Raw genomic sequence first — 25,289 nt, forward strand, 5'->3', positions numbered from 1 at the left:
TATGTGACTATCTGGGGAGTTAGGGTTTGGACAGGGCCCAATAAATAGTTTCTTTTCCCCACTATGTTTCTGAATATGGCAGGAAATAAATGAGTTGGCAGATGGGGACCAAAATACCACCTTTATTATTTATTCATTCATACTCTGAGTATTTATTGATTATCTACTCTGTGCCAGTCACGTTTTAGAGGGTAGGGGTGCAGTAGAGAACAAAAACAAAGCCCTTGCCCCCTGGTGCTCACTTTCTGCTAAAGACGGGGCAGGCATACATACCTTAGGCTTAAGAAGAAAATGTGCTTCCTCAAATTAGCCATATTGACCCTCTTCATCTGGACCATGCCTGAGTTCTCATCATCCCCATTCCTCAGGGGCAGAGCTTGCTCACTCCCTAGACCCCACCCCTAGAAGGGCAGAGGTGAGACAGAAATGCCTCTTCCTTCTTACCAGATTTACCAATCTCCCATGGTGTGAGTGCTTCCAAGGGGGGAAGAAGTTAGGAGTAGCAACTGAGATGGGAGTTAAAACCTAGAAATTGTGGTGTCCTTGTAGCCAGATAAAAATGTAAACATGTAAATAATTTTGTAAACAGAGTGGCTGGAAACAAAAAATTTTAAACCACCACTTAAACAATTCTTAAAATTTACAAATATTGGCAGAATTGGAATTTTTTAATCTAAATGTGTCATTTTATAATATGAACATTTTTCTTTTAAAGCTGATTAAGGAAGGAGTCAATAACACGCACACACCCCCTTTTAGCCCCACCTTCTTCTTTAACTAGAACCTCACAGATTTCTTAAACTGTGTATAACCTTTTTCTCCTACCTTTTTATATTTTACCACCAGGTGGCACCAAAGTGCTGTTGATTCTACTTTAGAATTTTCTAGTAGTTCTTGCTAATTAAAGATCAGGCCTAAGTTTTAAAATGTACCCAATCTTTTCTTTAAAGCCCCAAATTAATATTTCAATGTATTTTATGAAGTTCAAACCTTTGTAAAAGTGGAAAGAAAACTTTCCAAACACATTCTAAAAGAAAACAAAACAAACCTATATAAATTACCAAATTACAAGAATATCTACCATTCAGTATATAGAGTTTGGGGAGCGAGGGGAGGATGACTGATTTAGTATTGTTTTGGCCCTTCTACTAAGTATGAACAACTTCAGTTGACTGGAAATTATTTTTGTCTTTACATCTTTCAGTTATCTTCACCCAAATTCAAACAGGATGTTTGATCAAGAGAAAAGTCGTTTCAGAGGGGACAAGGTAAGTTCCTTTAAATAAATCAAAAACTGAGGCACTGGGATTAACTGGCTTTCTATGACACTAAATTTGTTTGTTTTTTTTTAAATGTTCTCTTTTCCATGAAAATTAAAAATACATATTAAACCAAGTATAGAGTGGAAAAAGCAACTGACCTAGATATTAGCTCCAGTTCTGCCAGTGACTCAGTATGTTGCCTTTGGTAATTTAGTTATCCTCTGTGGGTCTGATTTCTCTCCGGTAAATGAGATTTAACCTAGGATCTCCAAAGTTGCTTCTGTTTCTGAGGATTTCAAAAGTATCACGAAGAAAGTTTGGCACAGCATAAGACAGAACTTTCTAACAGCCAGAACTGCCACTACCAATGGGAGTGTGAATGTGCTGATGGTAGCTGTATCCAAAAGAAGCAGAGATGCTGTTGAACATTCTTAAGCCTTAGGCAGGTGATTGAACAAGCCTTAAGGTCCTTTTTAAGCCTAAATTTCTTAATTCTGTAAGTTAAATTGAATTGTAAGCTGCCTGACAGGAGAGACTCCAAATCATACCTTATATTCAGAGGCTGACAACAAAATGCACCTCTCAGATCTCTGACTGTAGGGATATTAACTGACCAACAATCCTGTTGATTACATCAGAATCAGGAACTTTTTAAATATGGAGAATCCCAGGCCCCATCTCAGACCTACTGTATCAGAATCAATGGAGGTGGAATTTCTATGTTTAAAATCTTCTCCAGGGACTTCTCTGGTGGTCCAGCAGTTGAGACTCCTTGCTCCCAATGCAGGAAGCCCGGGTTTGCTCCCTGGTCAGGGAACTAGATCCCACATGCCGCAACTAAGAGCCTGTGTGCCACAACTAAAAAGAAGATCCCGCAGGCCACAGCTAAGACCTGGCACAGCCAAATAAATAAATAAATATTAAAAAAAAAAAAAAAAACTTCTCCAAGTGACTTACCTGTGGACTGACCTGCATAAATCTAAACTGTTCAGTCCCCAACAGAGTAAGTTCTGAGGCCTAGGTGCATGGCAACTATTCCTTGAAAAAAAAATCCCCCCAAAAAAATGTTGAAAAGCTTGACAAGTTTGTGTTATTTTGGAATAAAAGGAGAAACTGACAAAGTTACTATAATGTGTTTCCCTAATATCTCAAGGTCCTCCATTTTCTCTTTCATATTGAATTTTTTTAAACTTTCCTCATAATGTTCTATGAACTGAATTCATATATTTTAACACTAACCTGAGGCAAAAAAAAAAAAAAAAATTAATAAATAGTACCAGATTTTGTCAACCAGACCCCAAGAAAGCATTTTTGGCATCATCTTAACATCCAGTGCCATTGATCCAGTCTCCAGACCTTTCCTTGCTTTGCCCTTCTCCAAGGTAATCTTGAAAATTACAGATGGTTGGTAGTTTGCCTGAATTTTTAGAGCATTGCCTCAGAATTTTTTATGTTTGAAATGATTTTAAAGACATTTTCAAAAACCTTGGGATTGTTAAAATTTTCATTCTGATTGCCACTCTTCTTATTTCGAAGAGTCGTGGCAGCTGTCATTAGACAAAAAGAAAGAAAATCACCTAAGAGGTGTTTACCCAAGAGGTCTTTTTTTGAGACAGCATTAGGTGTCCAGGTCAGGAAAAGAAAGACAACCTACAGAATGTAAAGTATTCTCTCCACATCCTCCCACAGTTTCTCCTTGAGTCTAAAATCTCTTATTACCTGCTTTTCTAGATTTCTTTCCACATATGTTCTTGTAGACAAAGAGAGCTTTCCAGGACACTTCAGCAGCAGAACTACCCTCAACCCCACTGCAGACCCCCACCCCAAGTGCTGGTTTTCTGTACACGTCTTTTATGGGATGCACAGACTTTGCATGTAGTTCTTTGGAATAATTGTCTCATGCTAAGTTCTTTCCAAAATGTTTAAAGTTCTATTTGGAATTCTGAGGGAGTGAAAAGAAACCAAATTCTATGACTGAACTCTGTGTTAATACTTTGGCCCTAACAAATTCTCAGCACGACTAGGTGGTAATCTTCCCAGTTTTCTATTCTGATTTTTCTCCCTTTACTTTTCTATTACAACACCTGGTTGCTTTAACGCTCATTTAATTTTTTGCCTCATTCTGTTTCTCACCAGTAGTTTATGCACTCAGACCTTGGGATCCATGTGTGGTTCTGTAATTCAGAAATTGTTCCCTTGAGTCTCATTCTCTTCTTGGGTTAGATTTGAAATAGAAAGATTGGGAAAATAAAATCAGATTTAGAAAGGATTAGGAATATGTATTAGGAATATTATGTATAGGAAAATATTTCTGGTATTTGTCCTAACGTTTTGAAGTTTGGGGTCAATATGGGTCTTCAGAAGTACTGAAAAGGACATCTGACCACAGGATATTTGACCAGGTCAGGAAACTAAGAAATTTTGGATCATGTTTTGAAAAGGGCTGGCTTCAAGAATGGCCTTCAGTCAGTCACACCAGAAGCCTCACTGCCAGTCCTCACATCCCAAAGGTCCCTCAGTTCTACACAGATGGCAGAGGAAGGAGGGCCCAGAAGCCCAAATCTGACCACTTGTGTAGCTTAAAAAGATATTTTTAATTTTTCACCAACTTCATATTGTTATTTTTTGTGTGCTTCAAAATAATCATTGTTATGTTAAATTACCCCTAAAAAATAGATGCTATCTCCTGTGCAAAATAGGACCACTGTAGAGACACTGAGACTCAGAAGAAAAGGACAAGTGAGTGAAACACTAAGACTGCAAGCCTCTGGGCCCAGTGTGGGAGCTCCTCCAGCCCAAAGCCCCAGATGCAAATGTGGAGGCATCAGAGCACAGAAACAAGAGCATTTATCTTGAGGACTCAGTTGTTAGAGTAGATACATATCAGATGTCTGATGGGTAGGGATTAGACTTGATATTCTTTATTTCCTGAACCTATTATGTTTTGAAATGTTTATGTATGTATATGTACATACAAATACCCATATATATGTATGTATATGTATAGATACATACGTATTTTTAATATATGTATATGGCTTCTAACTTGAGGTGGCGGGTTTGTCATGGATGCTTTCATAAAAGTCAATAGCTATAGGGGCTTCCCTGGTGGCGCAGTGGTTGAGAGTCCGCCTGCCGATGCAGGGGACGTGGGTTCGTGCCCCGGTCCAGGAGGATCCCACGTGCCGCGGAGCGGCTGGGCCCGTGAGCTGTGGCCGCTGAGCCTGCGCGTCCGGAGCCTGTGCTCCGCAATGGGAGAGGCCACAACAGTGAGAGGCCCACGTACCGCAAAAAAAAAAAAAAAAAAAAAGAGGGAAGGTGCTATACCAGAAGTACAACAGTGCTTCAGACTTTAAAAACCGGTCATGTGATTGCATCAGGTCAAATATTTGGGGTGTCTTTTGGATGGGAGGTATGAGAAACCCTAAGTGCCCAGGATAACTTCGACACCATTCATTCTAGAAAGAGGGGCGTGTTTAAGCTTGCAACAGATTCTTTGGGGCTTATTCTGCAATATAATCTTTAGTATGAGCTCACCATGGAGACCAGAAGTTTAATAATGCTGGATGTCAACATGCAAGGAAAGATGGTTACCTTTCAGGCATGTCCTTCTGAATTTTACATAATCCTACAAATGGTTTTCAAAAAATAATTAGATTTCAATAAAGGATTAGCACCTATAAAACAGGGGTGGGAAACTATATGGCCCACGGGCCAGAACTAGTCCAACATGTGTTTTTGCCAAAAAAGTTTTATTGGAACACAGCCACATCTATTTGTTGATGTATCATTTATTTCTTGCTACAATGGCAGAGTTGAATAGTTATGACAGAGACCATGTGGTCCACAAAACTCCAAATTTTACTATCTGGCCCTAAACAAGAAAAACAAATATAAACAACCCAACAGAAAATAAACAGGCAGAGGAAATGAATAGGCAATGCATAGAAGAGCACACTAAATGCCCAGTAAATACATGAGAAGATGCAGTTGTAATCAGGGAAATTCAAATTTCAACTACACTTTGATTTCATTCCATGTGCATCAGATTCACAAATATTTAAGTCTCACAATATTGGTATTGGTAGGATGTAGGGTAATGGGATTTCTTATTTTCTGCTGAAGGAAGCACAAATAAGCACAGTTGCTTTTGAAAGCAATTTGACATCCAATAGCAGTGAATGCACATAGTCTATGACCTGGCGATTCCACTCCTAGACACACACACACGTGTATAAAGGAAATACCTTTTAGAGAATCTCTTGGCATATATAAGGGAGACATGTACAAGAATATTCATGATAGCATTATTAGAAAAAATACAAATAAGTTTCATATTCATAGAATGGATAAATAAATACTGAGTATATTCTTTAAACAGAATACTATGTAGTAAGGAAAATGAATTAACAATAGCACATATTTTATCAACATGGATAAAGCTCACAGGCTGAATGAAGAAACCAAGTTGCAAAAGAATACAGATTGATATTCTTTATATATGCAAAACAATAATATATATTGTTTAGGGATGCACCCGTACAAAAAGCATGAAAATATGCACGGGCATTAATTATGAAGTCTAGGAAAGGTCTTACTTCCCAGAGAGAGAAAGAAGGAAAGGAATATGATTGGGGAGAGGTACAAAGGGAACTTCAACTACATTTGTAACATTCTATTTCTTAAGCTGATTGCTGTGAACTCAGATTTTTGTTCTATTGTAAATTGGAGTTACTTTATAAAAGGTGAAATTCTGTACATTCGAGGACTTATAATCCAGTTATTACAGCACTACCGAAGAACCCTCACAATCTCTGAGGTTTTGTTTCCTTAATGGAGCAGCTTGCAGGTACGGCTTCTGCATACACTTGTGTAGGCTCTATATTTATAAGAATGTCTGGGTGAGGGTGTGAGTTGGACAAAATCCAGCTTGTCCACGAGTCAACATGCCCTGTGCCCTTTGCACGAAAGCCCCAAGGTGAAGATCACTGGAAGGGTGTGCCTCCTTTGTTGCCCAAAAGTACCCTGCAATGCAGAGGCACTGTAGCTAGGCTCCGCTTCCTCTTATCCAGCCTGTGGATGCTATCCATTTACTCATCCATGGCCATGAAAAACTAGGAGGAACCAGTCTGGAGACAGAGTCTCTATTAAGTTTATTACTTGTTTGCCATCAAATTTTGGTTCATCCAGATATCTTTCTAGGTCCTTAAGGGTTATGTAAGAGCTGATCATTTTTCTCTAGTTGTCTGGGACAGTATCTTAAAAATCAGAGTTTTTTTTTCTCTCTTGGGGCATCTTATCCAAGAAGTGAAGACTAATTGGCCAGTTTATCTTTAAAGCAAAACATATATAATGTAGCAACTATCAGAAATACTAAAACTTTAGCATATCTTACCTCTTTTTTTCTCTACCCAAGTCCTTTGTTCCTGATATTTTGTCATCTTGGACAAGCTGCAAATTTGAATCCTCCTTTCTTACCTTCTTCATCTCCTAGATAATAGGAATTTATTCAGCAATAAAATCTACATCTCTCCTTTTTCCACAATCCAAATCTCTCCTTTCATCTAAGTTGCCAGCCCTAAGATCTTATTCCTTGGAAGCAAAGAATAAAGTTCCCGAAGTGGGGTTCAAAGACCACCTGTCTCACTTTCACTTGGCATATATCAAAATGCTGATTTTGAGGCTCTAAGCCTTTTAAGACACTTTGCAGTTTTAATCAAGCTTTGCATGTGATTCTTATGCTAACTAAAGTTTAAAAAACCACTACTTTAAAAGAAAGGAAATGAATTATTTGGCCAAATTAAAATCAATCAGTATAATGTATAATTGTTATTAAAAAAAAAAGAAAACAGCAGAAGATAGTGATACCTTGGCAAGAGAAGTTCTGTCATCTTCCAGTGTTGTTACGAAAGACAGACGTTAAAGGAATCAAATAAAGAAATGAAATTAACAATTTTCTCTTCACTTGCTCATGAGAGTTGCTAGAAAATAATGGAAATGATTTAGACAATGGAAACCAATTTAGGGAAGCCTCCAAGGGCAACATACAAGGAACCAGGAGCCCAGGAGTGGTTCTGTGATGATCTTGGGCAGAGCACAGTATCTGCAAGCTTCAGATTTCTTATCTATAAAATGTAGGGTTGTCCACCTACCTTTAATTTCTCTTTCAAACCTACAATTAGAGGAAATAGGTCATTACTAAAACTTAAAGTCAAGGCATATCTGTATTTATTTGACTCTCAAGAGTGTGGATAAATTTATTGTATGTTAGTCATGTGCCCAACTGGGCATTATTTTTAAAATAAACTCCTGAATGTAAAGATGATGGAAATTTTTCATTTTAAACTCCTTGGGTCTGCATCAACTTATTTCCATTTTCTTTAATTTTACTTACATGACATGAGTAATCAACTTGATGACAGTGACATTTTTAACCCTGCCTGCCTTAATTTAAAGTATTCATGGCAATGTCTTCAAAATAGAGTTAAATAACCCAAAGGCACAGTGGAAAGCAAGAAAGGAGGTGCCCATAAAGCAGTATTTGGTACCAACAATGATAACAGTAACATGGGGTCTATTAAGCCACAAAAGTCCAGAAGAGGAAGGAAAGCTGATAATTACCTAACACTAAAGTTGCTGCTGGCTTCTCAAGGGTAGTTACCTAGAACTCAAATGACAGCAAAAGCTGTCTGGAGAAATTGCCCAGTGTTCAGAAACATCACCTCCTTTGACCCTAACAAGATCCCTGTGTTCTAGGATTTTAAAGTAGATGAGAAAGCGATCTGAGTTGCGGTCACCAAAACTCTATGGTGGATGGCTAATTGCTAAGACTTAGCTATCAAGTGCATATCAAGGTAGGTATAAAGATGTCAGTTGAAGTGAGAGGCGCTTGGGGGATGGGGGGTACACTGTTTTAATTTAGTATATAGCTAAAACTCAAATATTTATGTCAGATTAAGAGAAACCTTTTCTCTTCTCTTCAAAATCTTTCTTCCATTTGCACAGCTCCCAAAGTCCTCGCCATTTGGAACAGTGGAGAGTCATTTGAAACTTAACTGAATGCTGGAGGCAAGTTCTACTTTTCAGGTCATCCAATTTAGGAGATCCAATTTCTGCAGAGAGAAGACGACGAGTGGGGGAGGGAAAACCCAGATTCTAAGTGTTCGGATGCTTCCACCTTCGATCCACAACCTGCCACGCAAATCGAACCAAGGCAGGGATTTTTGCCGCGAACCACCACCATCACCACCACCTTGTCACTCACGCCCGATTACCACGCCCCTCTGGTCCCACTCTCGGCCAATGGCGGCTCCTCTCTTTGCATAGTAATGAGCTCGAGACCTCCCCCGGCCAATGGCGCTCCAGGAGACGGGTTAGTTTTGCATGTACCTAAGTGATTTGCATAACCCAGCGGCTGGGGGCTTGGGAACCCGAGCGTGCAACCCTAGAAGGGAAAAGGACGGGAGGAGATTGAGCTGCGGCTGCGAGAGAGCGAGAAAGAGCCCGGGTGTTTGTGTGAGAGCCGGGTGGGGGACTGTGGCGAGGGGCCGGCATGGCTGAAGGCTGCGCTCCGCAACCTTGAAGAGCGGCTGCGGCTGGAGGCCGGGGACCGGGAGGCGGGTGCGATGGCAGAGCGCGGCCCCTGCAGCTGCGCCCGGCCCGGCCGGCTGGCCTGAGCCGCCGGAGGAACGGAGCTGCCTCTGCGCTTCCATGGAGCAGCGGGTAGGGCGAAACTCCGGAGCGCCGCGTCCCTGCGCTGCTGCTGCCGCGGACTGTTGAAGGGGCCGAGCTCCCGCGACTGCAGAGAGAGGAGAGCCCCCGGCCCAGCCCGCAGGCCTGCCGCCCGGGGCGGCGGGGGGCGTCGGAGGGCGCCAGAGGCGCGCCGAAGGCGCGGCGCCGCGGGAGAGGCCGGCGCTGGAGGCGGCCGCAGCAATGCCGGGCCCGCTTGGGCTGCTCTGCTTCCTCGCCCTGGGACTGCGCGGCTCGGCCGAGCCCAGCGGCGCGGCGCCGCCTCTCTGCGCGGCGCCCTGCAGCTGCGACGGCGACCGTCGGGTGGACTGCTCCGGGAAGGGGCTGACGGCCGTGCCCGAGGGGCTCAGCGCCTTCACCCAAGCGCTGTGAGTGCGGGCGGAGGGGGCGCCGGAGGGGGTTCCGGGGGGCGGAGCCAGTGGCAGATCCCACTCCATCCCCAGTGTCCCGAGGAGGGGGGCGCCGTCACCTCCTTGGCACCCGCTCCAGCGCCGCGAGCTTCACAAGCTTTGCCAGTCCGGGTCCGAGACTCGTGTAGCTCTTTTTCCCAGACTTTTCGGGCACGATCACCACCACCCTCCCCCAACTCCCAAGTGCATGTGGGGCCGAGGAGGAAGGAGGAATCTGGAAACACTTGCCCCTGGCAGCCTTTTCACGCGACTTTCTCTTCTCCCGCGGGCCCCTGCTCAGCTGGCAAGAGTTTTTCTGGCGGCAGGGTTGAGGGCGGCTAGAACTTGGCCTGAGTCTGAGACCGAGGCAATTTTTGTGGGGAAGCACCTGGAGCCTCCTGGGTTCCAGCATGTGGGGAGAAGAAAACACCTGTACCGCAGTCGGGGCGGATGGCCTTCCCATTTGGCCCTGTCCGGGGTGGGGGGCGGGGGGGGAGCGACCTGGCACCTCAGTCCAGTTCCACTCCGGACTCACCAGCAAACGCCTGGGGTTCTGGAGCTCGCAGGGAAACCGGGCGAAAACAACGGAGAAGGGAGGGGGGTGGAAATTGCAGGTTTCTCTGGGTGAAATACTTTTACCCAACAAGGCCTTTTAAAGAAGGAATGCTGACCTGAAGTACAGGATATTGGAGGAAAATGAAAGTTCCAGAGCATAAGCTCTGCCTGTCCCAAAAGGTAGCCGTTTTCTGCTGTTCCTTAACCAGTAGAACTTTTCCTTTGAGCTGCCTGAGGTTGGGAAAGTCACTCAGATAGTTCTGACTTCCAAAACACCCCCTCCACAAACGGGGACGGAGAGCTTTAGACATTCGCTTTAGAAACGAAGACTCTGAAATAGGTGTTGGCTGTGGTGTTGGCAGATGGCACCAGTAGAGAAAGAATAGGGTAACTGCGTGCAGGGTTTGGTGTATGCTCCTGTCCTGCCTTGCTGTGCTGTGCGGCCAGATTAAATCAAGGGCAGTGAAAGAACTGTTTGAGAGAGGAAGGGATTCTGAGAGGCCTTGGGTAAAGGGAATTTCCTTTTACCTTACAGCTGCTGAGAGGGACCTCTTAGAAATAGACAGTGTGAAAGGAATAACAGACCCCGTGAAGAGATCCTTTCTGTGCAGGCCAGAGCGGTGCTGTTTCCAGGTGTCTGGTGGGAGGTGTTCTGCTTGCCCTCTGCCAGTGGGGTTTTTTTGAGTCTTGTGGCCAGTTGCCTTGGAACCTGTCTCATTCTTTGGCCGCCAGCCCCCTTCTCCTTTTTTTTCCCCCTTGTTTCAGGTTTTAGTTACACATTTGAAGTCATTTTCCTTCAATATGGTGAAATTTAACTTTTCAGTAAAAAAAAAGTTAACTTTGCAGTGACGAGCAATTTGCCCACAAAGGTACCCTACGTGGGAAAGTTTGGGTGAGAGTGAGGAGAAGTAAGGGAAAGAAGACTGAGTAGAGGGGAAGGGGCTGTTTTTTTTCCCCAAGACCTCTTCATACTTTTAGGGAATTCATTCAGGAGAGGTGGCTTTCCCTGAAACTTCTTTCAGGTCCCAGAGAGAAAAGCATACTTTTACTATTTTGACCAGTTGAAAAGACCTTGTTTAGTAGATTCCTTGAGTTTTAATGTGTAGACTTGCCCTATAAGGAAGAGGGCTGTTTTACATTAGTACCTAAAAACCACAAAGAAATTTTTATTTTTATGAGAGCGCGCTCCTTGCTATAGAGCATCAGGTATCTTTCTTTAGAATTCACCAAAAGTAGTGAAATGCTATATTCTCAACCTTGAGCCTTACATAAGTGTTCATGGCTTGAGAAACAGATAAATCATTGGCACCAGTCCAGATCAGATTGCCTAAACTAGCATCATCATAGCACTTTTTGAGCTGTGGTGGTGGGCAAATGTGTTATATTTTCTTTTTCCCTTCGTGACCTGTAGAGTAGTTGTACCTCCTGATAACTCCTTATTTCACTTGAACACTCTTCATTTCACCCTTAAAAGTGTATGTTATAATGACGAGCCCTTGTAAAGGGCATTTCAAGGGCAGTATATTTGCATGTTGGGAAACCAGTGATCTCAAAATCCACATTGAAGAGGGTCGGGTGCTGTGATCTGCCCACTCCAGTTGATCTTATAAGACACCTTGGAATCACCCAAGGTCTCTTGGCAAGTCCTTCTGATTTGTTGTCCCATCACAGCTTTGGTGGAACACAGGTACACACCAAGGAACTAGATCCATGGTTCCCAAACTTTGATTCACTGATTTCTAATTTCTGGAGCATGGGCACCAAGGCCTGTTTAGTTATACATAAAATGATAATCACAAAAATAGAAGTCAAGAAGATGAGACTGTAATTATTAATCGAAGCTATTTTCTTGTCATTCCTCAATGGTGTCTTACCTTCACCTCACTCAGATGTGTACACATCCCACATTGGGACTCCTCGTTGACAGAGCAGGGATTTTATTTTACTCAACTTGGAGTCCAGAGTCCGGTACAAAGGAAGCGCTTAATGTTTCAGTGAATAAATAAGGACTTAAGGCCACACTAAGGGGCAGGATTGGGGCTTGGAATTCAGCCCTCATTCCCACGCGGGATTGCCAAACTCCACATTCTCAGCATTTAGCTTTTTGTCCAGATCTGAGAACCCAGAGAGAGGATACCTGCTTTTTCTCCTTTAGGCTCGTTTAAACTTGTTCAGCCCAACAGTGTCTATTTCCTGCTGAAAGCTGCTTTATCTGAGTCTGGGGGCAGAGTCAGATGTAATCCTCAGTGTTGTTGACAGGATTCCCGTGTTCACAGCGTTTGCTGCACCTGTAGTGCTTATTTATATTTTGCAGCGGCAGTTCCCGATCCTGTGTCACAGTGCACTGGCTTGTCACATTTCACCCTGAGGTGTTTTAAAGGAGGTACTCGGACTAGTATTAAAATTCTGAAGTGTATTTTTAATCAGAAGGGTTCAAGTTTATTCCCCTATTAGAGCTAATAAGGTCCCTCTTAATCACCTGCGTTCCAAGATTCTTGATTGAGAGAGAAAGGGATGAAGTCATGGTGGTGGTGGGGAGGGGATAGTGAACGTGTGTCCTCTGGTTTGTGTGTTACTGTCACAAAATTTGAGACTTGTAGATGGGGGTCACAAATTTCCACATCCTAGGTTATGTCTGGTGCATAGTTTTAGGATTATAAAGGCTGTTTCTGTGGCTTTGTGGAGAGGGTGGTAGGTCTGAGCCCTTGGTCATAGTCCTCACCATGCGCCTGAGTAGTTGTGTGGCCTTGGGCGAGTCATTCTACCTTTTTTTTTGGTGACAGTTTCTTCATTTGAAAAATGAAGTCATTGGATTCACTAGATTCTATTTAAGGCTGCTTGTAGCTTCCAGACATTCTATGATTTTATAATTCTTACAGTTTTAGGATGGCAAGGGGACGATAGCGATCGGCTGGCTGCTCTCGTGAAAAGATCCCAGAAGTATCTGAATATCCGTCTAGTTGAAGTTGCACAAGCCTATTTATTGCCACTCACTTGGAGGAGGAGTTCTTTGTGTTTAGAAGTGTGTGTTAGGAAATTTGCCATGGAGACTTGTTACAGAATGCATGACTAGCTAAGGCGCTTTGCTGGGGTAGAATAGCCCTGCTTGTTTCCTGTTGGTATGGCTTCACACTTGGAAAATAAAATCACTCTGTTTCAGTAATTTGGGTACTGTACAAAAAGTTACTCAACGTCGTCACTTCCATATAATTAGTCATAATCTCTGCAGCCTTCACAGTGTGTGTATCTTGTACACGGGCAGGTTAGCAAGCTTTCTATATAGAACTGATGGTTACCTGAGGGGCTTTGAAGGGTTTAAAAAAATTATCTGTTGCTTTTTCTTCTTTGGGAAGCATCATCTCAGATTCTTCCCTAAGGTGTACTTTTTTTCACGACTCCAAGCACCTTTCTTTTAATAGTATTATTTGAAAGTATTTTCTTACGTTTCCTCCAACGTCAGTTGTATTCCCTGGCAGGTCAGTAATCAGTGGCTAAATGTTTATACCCTTTTTTGATGGTCGAGTTTTGATATTTTGATGTCTAAGTTACTGTCTGTAAATTTCACTGTTAGCTTATTTTCTGCGGTGTGTCTTTCTAGAGAAGTATATGTGTTACATACCAGGGAACTTTGTTCTAAACAAGGCCAGTATATGAACATCTTTAAGTACAGATCGTTTATTTTACAAACTAGTGAACTGCTGGGTTCTCTTTAAACACAAGAAGAAAGAGCATTCTGCTGGGAATATGGAGAGCTGGTTTCCAGATCTGTCAATAAATCACACGAGTGACCTTGAGGTGGTGACACACTTAACCCTTCAGGGCCTTGGCTTCTTCACCTGAGAACAAGGAAGTAAACAACTCTTACTGCCAAAAGTTTTCTTTCTATTTAATTTGATTTTTTTTTCCATATGTTTGTCCGATCTTCTCTGTTGTGTTAAGTATAGTATAGGTATCTCAATCCTGAAATCCCTCCCTGACCCAGGAAACTTCCCCAACTGTCCACCTCTACTGGAATGTATCCATCGACTGGGGAACCTGCCTCAGAAGGCAACAATGTGCTGGGTGTGGTCTGAGCTCTACCCAGAATTTAAACCAGTGATTCTCATTCGAGGCTCCTGAAGGCTTGTGGTAACCACTAATATTTTATGATTTTCAGTCCAGCTAAATGCTAATGACAGTTATGGTATCACAAGCATTTAATGTCCAGGCACTTGGCTCTTACCTGAATCGTAAGGTAACATTTCACAGCTTAATCTCTTAGGGAAGATCAAAGTTCTGTACTGGTAGGTGGATCCAGGCAAGTTTGGGCGTTTTCTTGGCCTCTGTCAGGTTATCTCTCAAATTCTTATTTTAGTCATCTTTATAATGGTGGAAAGCACTGACAGCCTGCAAGTTTGGATTTTGGTTTTTGGGCTCCTTGGTTGTGCTTATCCTTTTATTTCCATTTTTCTTGTCAGGAAATAATGGATATTGGTGACTAATGACTCTCATTGCTTTGAATCTCTCTGAATCTGTGTAGACTATCAAGCAAGTGAAGTTGTAAGAATCCTTTAGTGACTCATTGAAATTTTTCTAAGACCATTTCCCACTTTTTCTCTATAAAAAAGATAGAAGTGGGGCTTCCCTGGTGGCGCAGTGGTAGAGAGTCCGCCTGCCGATGCAGGGGACACGGGTTCGTGCCCCGGTCCGGGAAGATCCCACATGCCGCGGAGCGGCTGGGCCCGTAAGCCATGGCTGCTGAGCCTGCGCTTCCGGAGCCTGTGCTCCGCAATGGGAGAGGCCATAACCGTGAGAGGCCCGCGTACCGCAAAAAAAAAAAAAAAAAGATAGAAGTTTCCATAAAAGCACAATATTTATCAGTATACCTGGGTTACAAGTTAAACCTTGCCCAATGTGCCTTAAACTCTGAAAAATGTGACTAATGTAACTTGATCAGACAGCTTTGCTTTTAATTTTTTTAAATGAGAGTTCATGGTTTTGTCTTTAGAAATGTATTATCTAGATTGCTCTTTAATTGCCTCCTGAAGCCTTCAAGTTTTTGGCAATGCTCAAAGCTTGTTCTCCTGTATATACAAGAACATGGATAACTTTGTCCCCAATTTTGTTCAGTGAAGTGTAGTTTTTCGAAAGATTCGTTGAAGATAATAAAATGCTTTAGTTTTAAATTCTGTCAGTGAAGAAAAAAACTAGGGCATTTAGCAAATCAGTACTCTTACACAATGACTAATTTGTCTGCCTTTCTAGACATTTCTTTTGTGTCTCAACACTTGATGAACAAACTGTAGGCTGGGTATTGGCTCTATTGTCTGAAATTGGGTAAGTTCAAAATTGAGTTTAGAAATGATTTTATAGTTCATATACATTTAGTAACATCTCAACTTTCTAAAGACTTGAGCAAATTACTACTCAAATACCCCCTTTAAATGGCAAGTTGTAATTATGTAGTAGTATACTCTGGATTCACCCACCCATAGACAAATATTTGTTATTAAACTTTGTATATGGCTGGGACTATTTTTAGTAAGTTTCTTATAGTGTACAGAAATAGTCTGTGTCGTGTACAGGCAGTTAAAACTCTGAATGGGTGGTTGTTTTTAGACTCTAAAGCACGTTTTGATAGTGTTACATATTTTAATAGTCAAAAAAGCATGCCAGCCAGGTCCCCCTCTGACCCTGCAGTAAGTCTACAGCAAGAATTGTCATTTTACATCTCTTATTTTAGATGCAAGCGATTGGGGTTCAGGAATGCCCATCTAAGAGTGTAGGCTTCAGAAATGAACATTTAAAAAATACATATTTTGGTAGTTCTCTTAGCTTTTCTGTAATGAAAGATCTTATGGGAAAAGCACTGAACCAACCCTCTGTGGCAACATGTTGGCCCATTAAGAATATAAGAATATCCTTGTAAGGAAATGTAAACCATAGATATTTTGGGAGGCAGCTGGGCCAAGACTGGGTATACGTTTAGATCCCGGGCTGGTCTGTTGTCTGTGCTAGTGAGAAAACATGTGTGGGGAAAGCATATTTAATATATTACAGGATATTTAATGACCCTTTATCCTTCATATTTCATTTGTATTTAAGTATTCCGAGTCAAGATAAGTAAAGAGTTATGTAAGCCCCTTGAGCTAGTTTTTTTTTCCCCTCTATTTTTACACTAGGAGAATGCAGCCCCCCCCTTTTTTTCAACAAAGTTTTAAATATAAAATTGACCATTAAAAGAATGAAAATCTCAGTGCACAGTGGCAACAGAATATTTTTGCTCTTTGAATCAGATTTCAGAGCGTGGTATCCAGAAAAATCATGAGTTAGATTTTCCCTGTTCCCTGTACATTTTAAAAGTTTTCTCTGGGGGAATTTCCCCTCCCGAGTAGAGTGACCTAACTTTGACAGGGAGATGGCGCCTTTCCCTTGGCTCTGTGGGGAGCATGGCTGAGGAATGCACCTAGGATTGCTTGGGATCCCACTTGCCTACTCCGCCTGGGCTCTGACTGCCCCTGTGGAGCTCTCAGTATAAGCCACAGCATAACTGAATGCAAGTGGTGACCTCCAGACTCCCCTGAAGAGCTTGATTAGAGCTGTTTTCCTAGGGAGGTAGATAGATGGCCATTAGAAGTCTCACTCTTATTCACGTTTCTTGTTGGGAAGTGCAGGGTAGGAGGTATGCTTCCGAGTTGGCAGTCTCTCTCTCTAAAACTCTGGGGACTGGGCTATGATGCTGTTTAACTAACTTCTGTTTTTTCCCATATCCCTACAGGGATAATGAACTTAGCTTCATGCTAAGAGGCCCTTAGAGAAAATATACGACTAATATGGATAATACAAGAAGGGCTTGGCAGACTAGATTTTCTCAGGAGAGAGGAGACCTGTGGTTGCCACCACTGTGATCTACGTTGTCACCCTTCCCGTGTGTGGAAGCCATCTCAGGGAGCTTCTTTTTCTGCCTGAGAATCTCCAGAGAATCGGCACTATTCTCTCTTGAATACCTTACACCTTAAGAACTCTATCCCGAAGTCTAGCAACTCTTATGGAGTTGAGGGGAGAGAAGGCAAATACTGTTGATTAACCTTTAGGTTTCTTAATGTTCTTGAATACTGTTCACACGCTTCTCTGTTTTAGGCGCTAAATCAAGCTTTTGCATTTTCCGAATCTGATAATTGCCCCTTGGGTCCTCTTCAGGCTCTCCTTATCTCACATCAAGCATGTACAGAATTCTCATACAATTTGATCAGAGTTAAGAAAGGAGTATTCAATGCATTTAACATTTTAGTATCATGTTTTAAAAGATTACACGTGGATTTACTAACTGATACTTAGCAGTTTATCATAATCCCAGTTTTCATCCATTCTGTGCTACTGCTAGTTCATCTCATTTGATTAGTGGGGTTTGTTTTAAAATCTTAATGTTTTCTTAACTTTGTAAGAAAGAAATTTTTTTCTTGTTGGCCTTCTGTTCTCTCCAAGGTCATTTTGAGTCCGTGGTCGCATAATCCAGCTTTTTATGTCACTATCTACTCTCCAGTCTTCTTTTTATGCACCTATTTTTATGAACAGGACTCCAGAAGTTGTTTTATTTTTGAGAGTGTGGCACAAGGAATCAAGACCCCTGAGGTCCTAAATCTGTGCGCTTGAAGGTATCACTTAATCCCTTTAGACTTTGTCTTTTCCATCTGCAAGAAGAGGCCACTTGACTTTATCTTCAGGGGTCACATGTAGGAAACTTTAGCATGACCTGTTTGAGTGACAGCAAGGACCCATTACATTATGTTGTCATTTCTTTGGGGAGTGACTCAGCAATTGTCTATGTGTGTTATCCCTTTACGTCACTTAGATTTAAAATTCTAAACCCTATTTCTCTGGTTCTTTGAATGTATATCAGGTTTATAGCCTGTTGGAGACTTCACAGTGAGCCCTTGTGCTAATGGAAAAAGGACTCTTCATCTGGTAGACTTTTCATTCAGAAAACCATAAAGATCCTGGTGGAGAAAGAGTAATGCATATGTTTTTATCAAGATTCCTTCTTACAGGTGGTGCTACTCCCTTTCTAACAAGAAAGCCTAGTGGTGGGGAGTTACAGTTTCTCTAGAGGAGAGAGCTTGGAGGAAATCATGCTTTCTTGCCTTGGTCTCTCACTGGGCATCGCTTCCCTGAGATGGCTGGTCAAGTTGAAGGACACTCTCCTAATAGGGGAACACATTGTTTCTCCTCACAGCAAACGGGCACGTGACCTTAGACAGTGTCAGTGTGATCTTTAGATAATAATTTTCTACTTCCAGACTTTGGAACACTGAGGATTTTCATGAAACAATGCTTAACTCTTTCAGAAGCCTCATGCCAATGAGTGCCCAGCGGTTTCTCATCACTGTCCATGTTGGGGATGGATAAGATTAGCTCAGGTTTGACAATTTAGCTGAGTTCTTATTTCTTCATATCACCTTGTTTCTAGCAATATGCAGATTATGGGAGAACTTTTTGTTTCAAGTACTTTGAAAATGATATTTTACTGGTTATTGGATACCTGTGAATTTTCTTTACATTTGAGACAAATGCTTGTGTTTTGTGGATAAAGAAAAGCTTATTATCCTTGAAGTAACTTTAGAACTAAAATCCTTTCTTTAAAATCTTTCATATTTCTCCAAAGTTATATGACATTCTTGGTAAGCACAGTTAAATCTTTCTCAGAACCCTTAAAAACTTTTCTGGGTTTTGATTCAGCTCTGATTTGAAAATGAATTGTAAATTCAGAGTAGCAGCTAACATATGCAAGAGTGCTCATGACCTATTTAGATTGGTTGAGTGTTTCAGATACAGTTGTGCATTTTCTACCCTGGGTCTCTTTCTTTAAAAAAAAAAAATGTTTGAGATGTTTTTCCCATTACCATCTTGACATCTGCCTGGTTACACATGAATAGCTTGACCCAGTCCCTCAGCAGGGAGACTACCATGGCCTTGCTTTCAATAGCCATGTCACCGACAAAGAAAACATATGGAATATTTCATTCCTGCCCTTTGCAAACAGTCTGGGGCTGTGAGGGCATGCAGCAGAAGGCTTCATCCTTCATGGTAGGTTGGCAAGTTTGTGTGCTAACCACAGGCCCTGCTGTTAGCAATCAGACTGTGTTTTCCAAAGCCCTATTACATTCTGTGGAAAGGAAATCTCGTGTTTTGGATAAGCCAGTTTCTAATATCAATTTGAATTAAGTTTGTATGACCTGCTTCTACGGTGGGGTTTCCTGCTTGATCAGTTATTTCACCAAAGGGAATTTGTGTGTGTGTGTGTGTGTGTGTGTGTGTGTGTGTGTGTGTGTGTGTATGCAGGACGTTTCGAGGCTGTTCTCCCAGGTTTGATATGTGGCATGTGTTTGATGGATACACAAGTTGGGAACAAGGATGCTTGGTTCCCGATAAAACGTACCTTTAGGACTGTCTGCCTTTATGTTTATCTTCCTGTCAGTCTGCAGAAGGAGGTCAGTTGATCATTCTCATGCTAGCCAATCCCTGCCACATTGACCTTTAAGGCTTCTGTTGCGTAGCACCAGCTTCTACTGGGGACTTGGTTTCAGTTCAGCTAGCATTAACGGCTTTGCTTTGTGGCATCTGAATCCACAGTGTGGAGGCTTGTCAGCAGGTGTGGCAGGAGAGGGCCAAGAACGTGGAACAGAGGGGTAAATCAACTGCTGTTTTTCTTCAGGTCTTTTTCTGCGTTAAAGGAATTTGCCCTTGGCACCACCCTGGCTGAGGTGGCATTCCAGAAGGAGAAAGAAAAAAAAAAACCCTATGACACCAAAGATAAGAAGATTCATGACTTTGGCGGAGGAAATAATGACATACATTTCATCAGGGTCCTTTCCAACCCTTAAGTTACCCTAGCCTGAATTTCTAGTTCTTGTTGTTTCTTAGACATGCGGGCTGGTTTTGACAGGAGTAGATGATTGCTTGAAAAGGAAGTGAGCTCCTGTTTTGTCCCAGATATAGCCAAATATTTAAATGTATATATACATCTCATCTAGAAGGTATTTCTGATGGTTCTTGGTATCATTACTGAACATTTGCTGTAAAACACCATGCTAATAGACATTACTGCCTCTCACATTTTCTTTTCTTTTTTTTTTTTGCGGTATGCGGGCCTCTCACTGTTGCTGCCTCTCCCATTGTGGAGCACAGGCTCCGGACACGCAGGCCCAGCGGCCATGGCTCACGGGCCCAGCCGCTCCGCGGCATGTGGGATCTTCCCGGACCGGGGCACGAACCCGTGTCCCCTGCATCGGCAGGCGGACTCTCAACCACTGCGCCACCAGGGAAGCCCTCACATTTTCTTATAAGAGTAACTCCTTTTGTAATTCTTGATTATAATAGATTTCCGTTAAATTTGGACGGTTACATTTTAAAAAGTTTTGGTTATACGGTTGTTCACGAATGAGCCTATTTGAGCCCCTCACTTTCTGTTAGTGACTCCATATGTGTATTCTAAAATAACTCGTATAATCTCCAATGCTCCATCTTCCTTCTTTGACTACTTAACTGACCTTTATAACTACTGATTCATAGGGAGAACTCCCTTAAACCTCTCAATCTTAAAAATTCACCCTTTTAAGTGTACAGTTTTGAAATGTGTATAGGAGTGTAACCACCACCATTGTCAAGATATAGAACATTTCCATCACTCTCCCCTGTGCCCTTTGTAGTCAGCCTCTCTCCTCACCCTTGTCCCTGGCAACTGATGATCTGTGTTCTACCTTGGGTCACTTATATTGTTTTGCATTTACCAGAATGTCACATAAATGGAAAGTAACAGACTGTAGTCTTGTGCCTAGCTTCTTTTACTTATCATAATGCTTTTGAGATTCTACCATGTTGTTGTGTAGGTCAGTATGTAATATTCCTTTTTTTTTTTTTGCGGTACGTGGGCCTCTCACTGTTGTGGCCTCTCCCGTTGCATTGCACAGGCTCCGGACTTGCAGGCTCAGCAGCCATGGCTCACGGGCCCAGCTGCTCCGCGGCATGTGGGATCCTCCTGGACCGGGGCACGAACCTGTGTCCCCTGCATCGGCAGGCGGACTCTCAACCATTGCGCCACCAGGGAAGCCCTGTAATATTCCTTTTTATTGCTGAGGAGTATACCATTATATGGATGTACCACAATTTGTTTATCTATTCCCCAGTTGAGGGACATCTGCCTTGTGTCCAGTTCTTGGCAGTTAACAAATAAGACCATTATAAATATTCATGTAAGAAGTTTTTGTATGAGCATAGCTTTTCATCTCACTTGTGTAAATACCTAGAAGTGAGATCCTGGGCTATATGGTAAGTATATATTAATAAGAAAACGGTCTAGATTTTAATGTCTTAGAGGCTTGATATCACTAATTACTTATAGCCTCAATATATTGTTAACATAGTATATATGTGGTATTCGCAGAAGCTGTTAAAAATTGATTATGTTTAAATGTCTGTGCTTTTACAGGAGTAGAATTCTTAGCCTTTTTAAAAAAATTTGTTTATTTATATTTTATTTTTGGCTGCCTTGGGTCTTCCTTGCAGTGCGCGGGCTTCTCATTGCGGTGGCTTCTCTGGTTGCGGAGCACGGACTCTAGGCGCTCAGGCTTCAGTAGTTGTGGCTCGTGGGCTCTAGAGCACAGGCTCAGTAGTTGTGGCACATGGGCTTAGTTGCTCCACGGCATGTGGGATCTTCCCGGACCAGGGCTGGAACCCTTGTCCCCTGCATTGGCAGGTGGATTCTTAACCACGGTGCCACCAGGGATGTCCAGCCTTCTTTTTGATACCTGGCAGTTAACCATGATGCCTGAAGGACTCGTGTAGAAGTGATACCAATGTGGAGCATTTTGCTGACAGTGAAAAAACTTTGAATTGTTAGTGTATTTGTGTTTGGAAAGTCTGATTCAAAAAAACGGAAATTTGGTGAGGAATTGCTAGGCCTACTTGTGTGTTTGGCATGTTACACATGGCATGGTTTCCATTTATAGCTAAACAAACAAAGATTGGAAAGGGTTAGGTAACTTGTGATGACATCCCAGTTAGTGGGTGGTAGTTGGTGTTCGGTATTTGTCCATTCTGTGGTTAGCATGGAGAGTTGACAGTTTCAGAAGAGGATAAGGTTAAAGTGACAAATGAAATGGTGAGAAGCGACAAGTTACTACAGGGAAAAAAATCAGAATTGAAAATAAAGCATCCCGAAAAAGCATACACAAGTATCACATATCAATATATGTGTACATACAGTAGGGCACTGTGACTTGATTTAGGAGTAACTTATGTTCAAAAATCAATTTACTGGGTAAAATTAAGTTATCTTTTATTTCTAGCAGAATTTTTTAAAAGGTCTCTATGACTTGATCTCCTTGAAAGCTTTCACATTATTTTCTACGTTAATAGTGTTTTTCTGTGTCAGGAAAGTAAATATCAGTTGTGTGCCTTTTAGCTTGCTTTTTCTTTTCTGGAATTCCGTTGGATGGTATATGAGGATCAGATCCGTTAGCATACTCACTTTTTTGTTTCTTAAGGAGCAAATTTCTGAATGTGCTTCTTTAAACCAAAACACTGAAGTAAATTAAAAAGCAAAGTGTGCAGTATGATGGTTTCCATATAGTTGCCCCCTTTCACTCACTGGAATTTCCTGCCTCTCTTGTTGAAGATGTTTTTATAGGGAAGTCAGCATAAAAGTGAATCACCCATGAGCCTTTTTTTCCCCCCAAGGCATTTCATGGAGTCAACTTGGTATTAATTTAGCTGGTACTCTTCAGTTGACTTGAATACTGTGTTTTTGGATGGTGAGCTGATGTTTATTAAGCTGTTAATATTTTACAGACTGGATGGGTTCCTGTTTCAATCTATGTGCTCTTTCCTTTAGCAGCAGGGCTGTTCATGACTGAATCTGTGAGCACAGTTTTGATTTTGAATGTACCAGTCCCATCATGGAGAGTCATTTACCTGGCAACCTCTACAGGTTGTCTTCTTCTGGAAGCATTTTGCTGTTTTATTTCACTTAAGTTGCACTCTTTATCATGAAGGGCTTCTTCATGGTCTGTCTTGCCATTCAGATAAACCATCATCATCATCTTGTTATGAACATAGATGCTAAAAATCATAAATGTCATTGAGTACCAGGTACTAGGAGAAGTGCCTTTGCATGCATTATCTATTTAGTACTCCCATCAGCCCTCTAAAGCACATGCTTTTATTCTCCATTTTAGAGATGGAGAAACCCCAGGGTGTGAGGGCACACAGGTAATAAATGAGGTTTTGTGGATGGGGTGTTGGATCTTGTTTTTTCAGACCAGGGTTCCTTGGTTGAGTGGGTTGTATGACAGTGTCCTTTAGTGCTCTTCCTAGATTCAGGCGTTTATCTATCTTGTGTATGGTGGATATCATGAACTGCTTGTTTTATAGATGAGGAATTAGTTTTGGAGAGGTTAAATCTGTCTGTGCTCTGCTTGAAGTGTTCTCAGCTCCTTGGAATGTAGATTTGGACCCTTCTAAATCTTAAAGGTCTCTGGTGCAGTGGTGCCAAAAGTTTTGTGTGTGGTATGGACCACGCATCAAAGAGGCTATATTTACATACATATGTTCCCAGTAAATATATAAATACATATATTTATATATAAATACACACATATGTATATTTAAATATACATACATATATTTACAGGTACATGTTTAGAGACCAGATATCTATTTATTATTTGTTCAGCATTTCAACTACATAAATCATAACCAAATTTTTGCTAATATTTTTCTGACTTGCTTTCCTTTCTTAAAAGTTCACTTCTTTTAAGAACTGGTAGAAGACAGTTGATCTGGTTCACATTCTCCATTTAACATGGAAGAAATCCACTTACATTTAGTTGTATGAGTTGTCTAGCACCATTGGTAGCCCTCCAGAGTATGTTGACAAAACAAAGCAGGAGGAAGCACATTATCAGAGTAGATGGTCCTTTCTTTGATTACGTAAACCTTTAATACTTAATGAGACTTTTGACTTGTGTTGCTTATGGCTTATGCGATGGTAAGATTTCCTATACTTCTTCCTTGTCTATTGTCCAGTCTTTCAGGACCCAGTACTTTACTGAAATTGTATAATAGGAGGTAGTTAATTTGTAGAGGTGAATAAAAAGGTTTTGTGCAAATAATTTTATCAGTTCAAGCTATTTTCTGAGAGCTACTAATATTGGTATAATGGTTCATGGAATCAGTAGTCTTTCAAGTCTAAAGTAATACTTATTGAGATAATAAGTCATTATTTTAAAAGTTAATTTGTTCAACACATTTATTAAGTATTAAGTACTGTTCTTGGTGCTGGGGACACAGATAACTGATGATATCTTTTTAAAAAATAATTAAATTAATTAATTAATTAATTTGGGGGGCTGCGTTGGGTCTTTGTTGCTGTGTGCGGGCTCTTCTCTCTAGATGTGGCAAGTGGGGACTACTCTTGGTTGTGGTGCACAGCCTTCTCATTGCAGTAGCTTCTCGTTGCGGAGCACAGGCTCTACGCGTGTGGGCTTTCAGTTGTTGTGGTGCGTGGGCTCAATAGTTGTGGCTCGCAGGCTCTAGAGTGCAGGCTCAGTAGTTGTGGCGGACGGTCTTAGTTGCTCCAAGGAATGTGGGATCTTCCCGGACCACAGATCAAACTCCTGTTCCCTACTTTGACAGGCAGATTCTTAACGACTGCGCCACCAGGGAAGTCCCATCTGATGATATCTGACAGAGTCCCTGCCCTCATGTAACTTACCTGGTATGGGGTGCAGTAGGGGTGGTGGTAGACAGTAAAAAAAATAAATACAATAAACATATAAGATCAGGTAATACTAAGTGCTGTCGAGAAAAATAAAGCAGGATGAAGGGGGCTCACTATTTAAGTAGGGTTGTCATGGAAGCCTTGAATCTTGGAGTGATTAAGGTAATCACCAATTAAGAGAATCAGTATCTCTTGGAGTATGAACCCATCTTAAGCAATGGCAAAGCAAGGTTTTAAAAGTTCCTCCCCACCCCATAATTATAATTTAGTTAAAACATAAAAAGTTGAAAATCCACATGCCATAATAAACCGGTATATCAGTACAGTGGCCTGCTACACAGCAGTAAGATAACCAACTATTGATACATGCAGCAGCATGGATAACTCTCAAGTGTATTATGCTGGGTGAAAAAGCCAATCTCGAGAGGTTACATATGGTGGTGATTCCATTTAAAACACTCCAGACATGACAAAATTATAGTGATGGAGAACAGGTTAGTGGTTGCTAGGGTTAGAGATAGGAGGACAGTGAGACTCTAAAGAGGTAGCAGGAGGGAGCGATGGGGCAGTGATGGCAAA

General features: G+C 41.7%; 1 protein-coding gene across 2 annotated transcripts in view; it reads left to right on the forward strand.

The window, feature by feature from the left end:
* Nucleotides 1-9,194: 9,194 nt before the first annotated feature.
* LGR4 (leucine rich repeat containing G protein-coupled receptor 4) overlaps nt 9,195-25,289 on the forward strand; it is a gene marked incomplete at both ends in the record, with an annotated part of 95,275 nt that continues 79,180 nt past the window's right edge. For both annotated transcript variants that reach the window (XM_079708014.1, XM_079708015.1), the window contains one exon: nt 9,195-9,379. In XM_079708014.1, the coding sequence (XP_079564140.1) occupies nt 9,195-9,379 (185 nt within the window). The remainder of the gene's footprint in view (nt 9,380-25,289) is intronic.

Source organism: Hyperoodon ampullatus (genome assembly GCF_949752795.1).
Source record: "Hyperoodon ampullatus genome assembly, chromosome: 7".
In the NCBI taxonomy this organism is placed as follows: Eukaryota; Metazoa; Chordata; class Mammalia; order Artiodactyla; family Ziphiidae; genus Hyperoodon; species Hyperoodon ampullatus.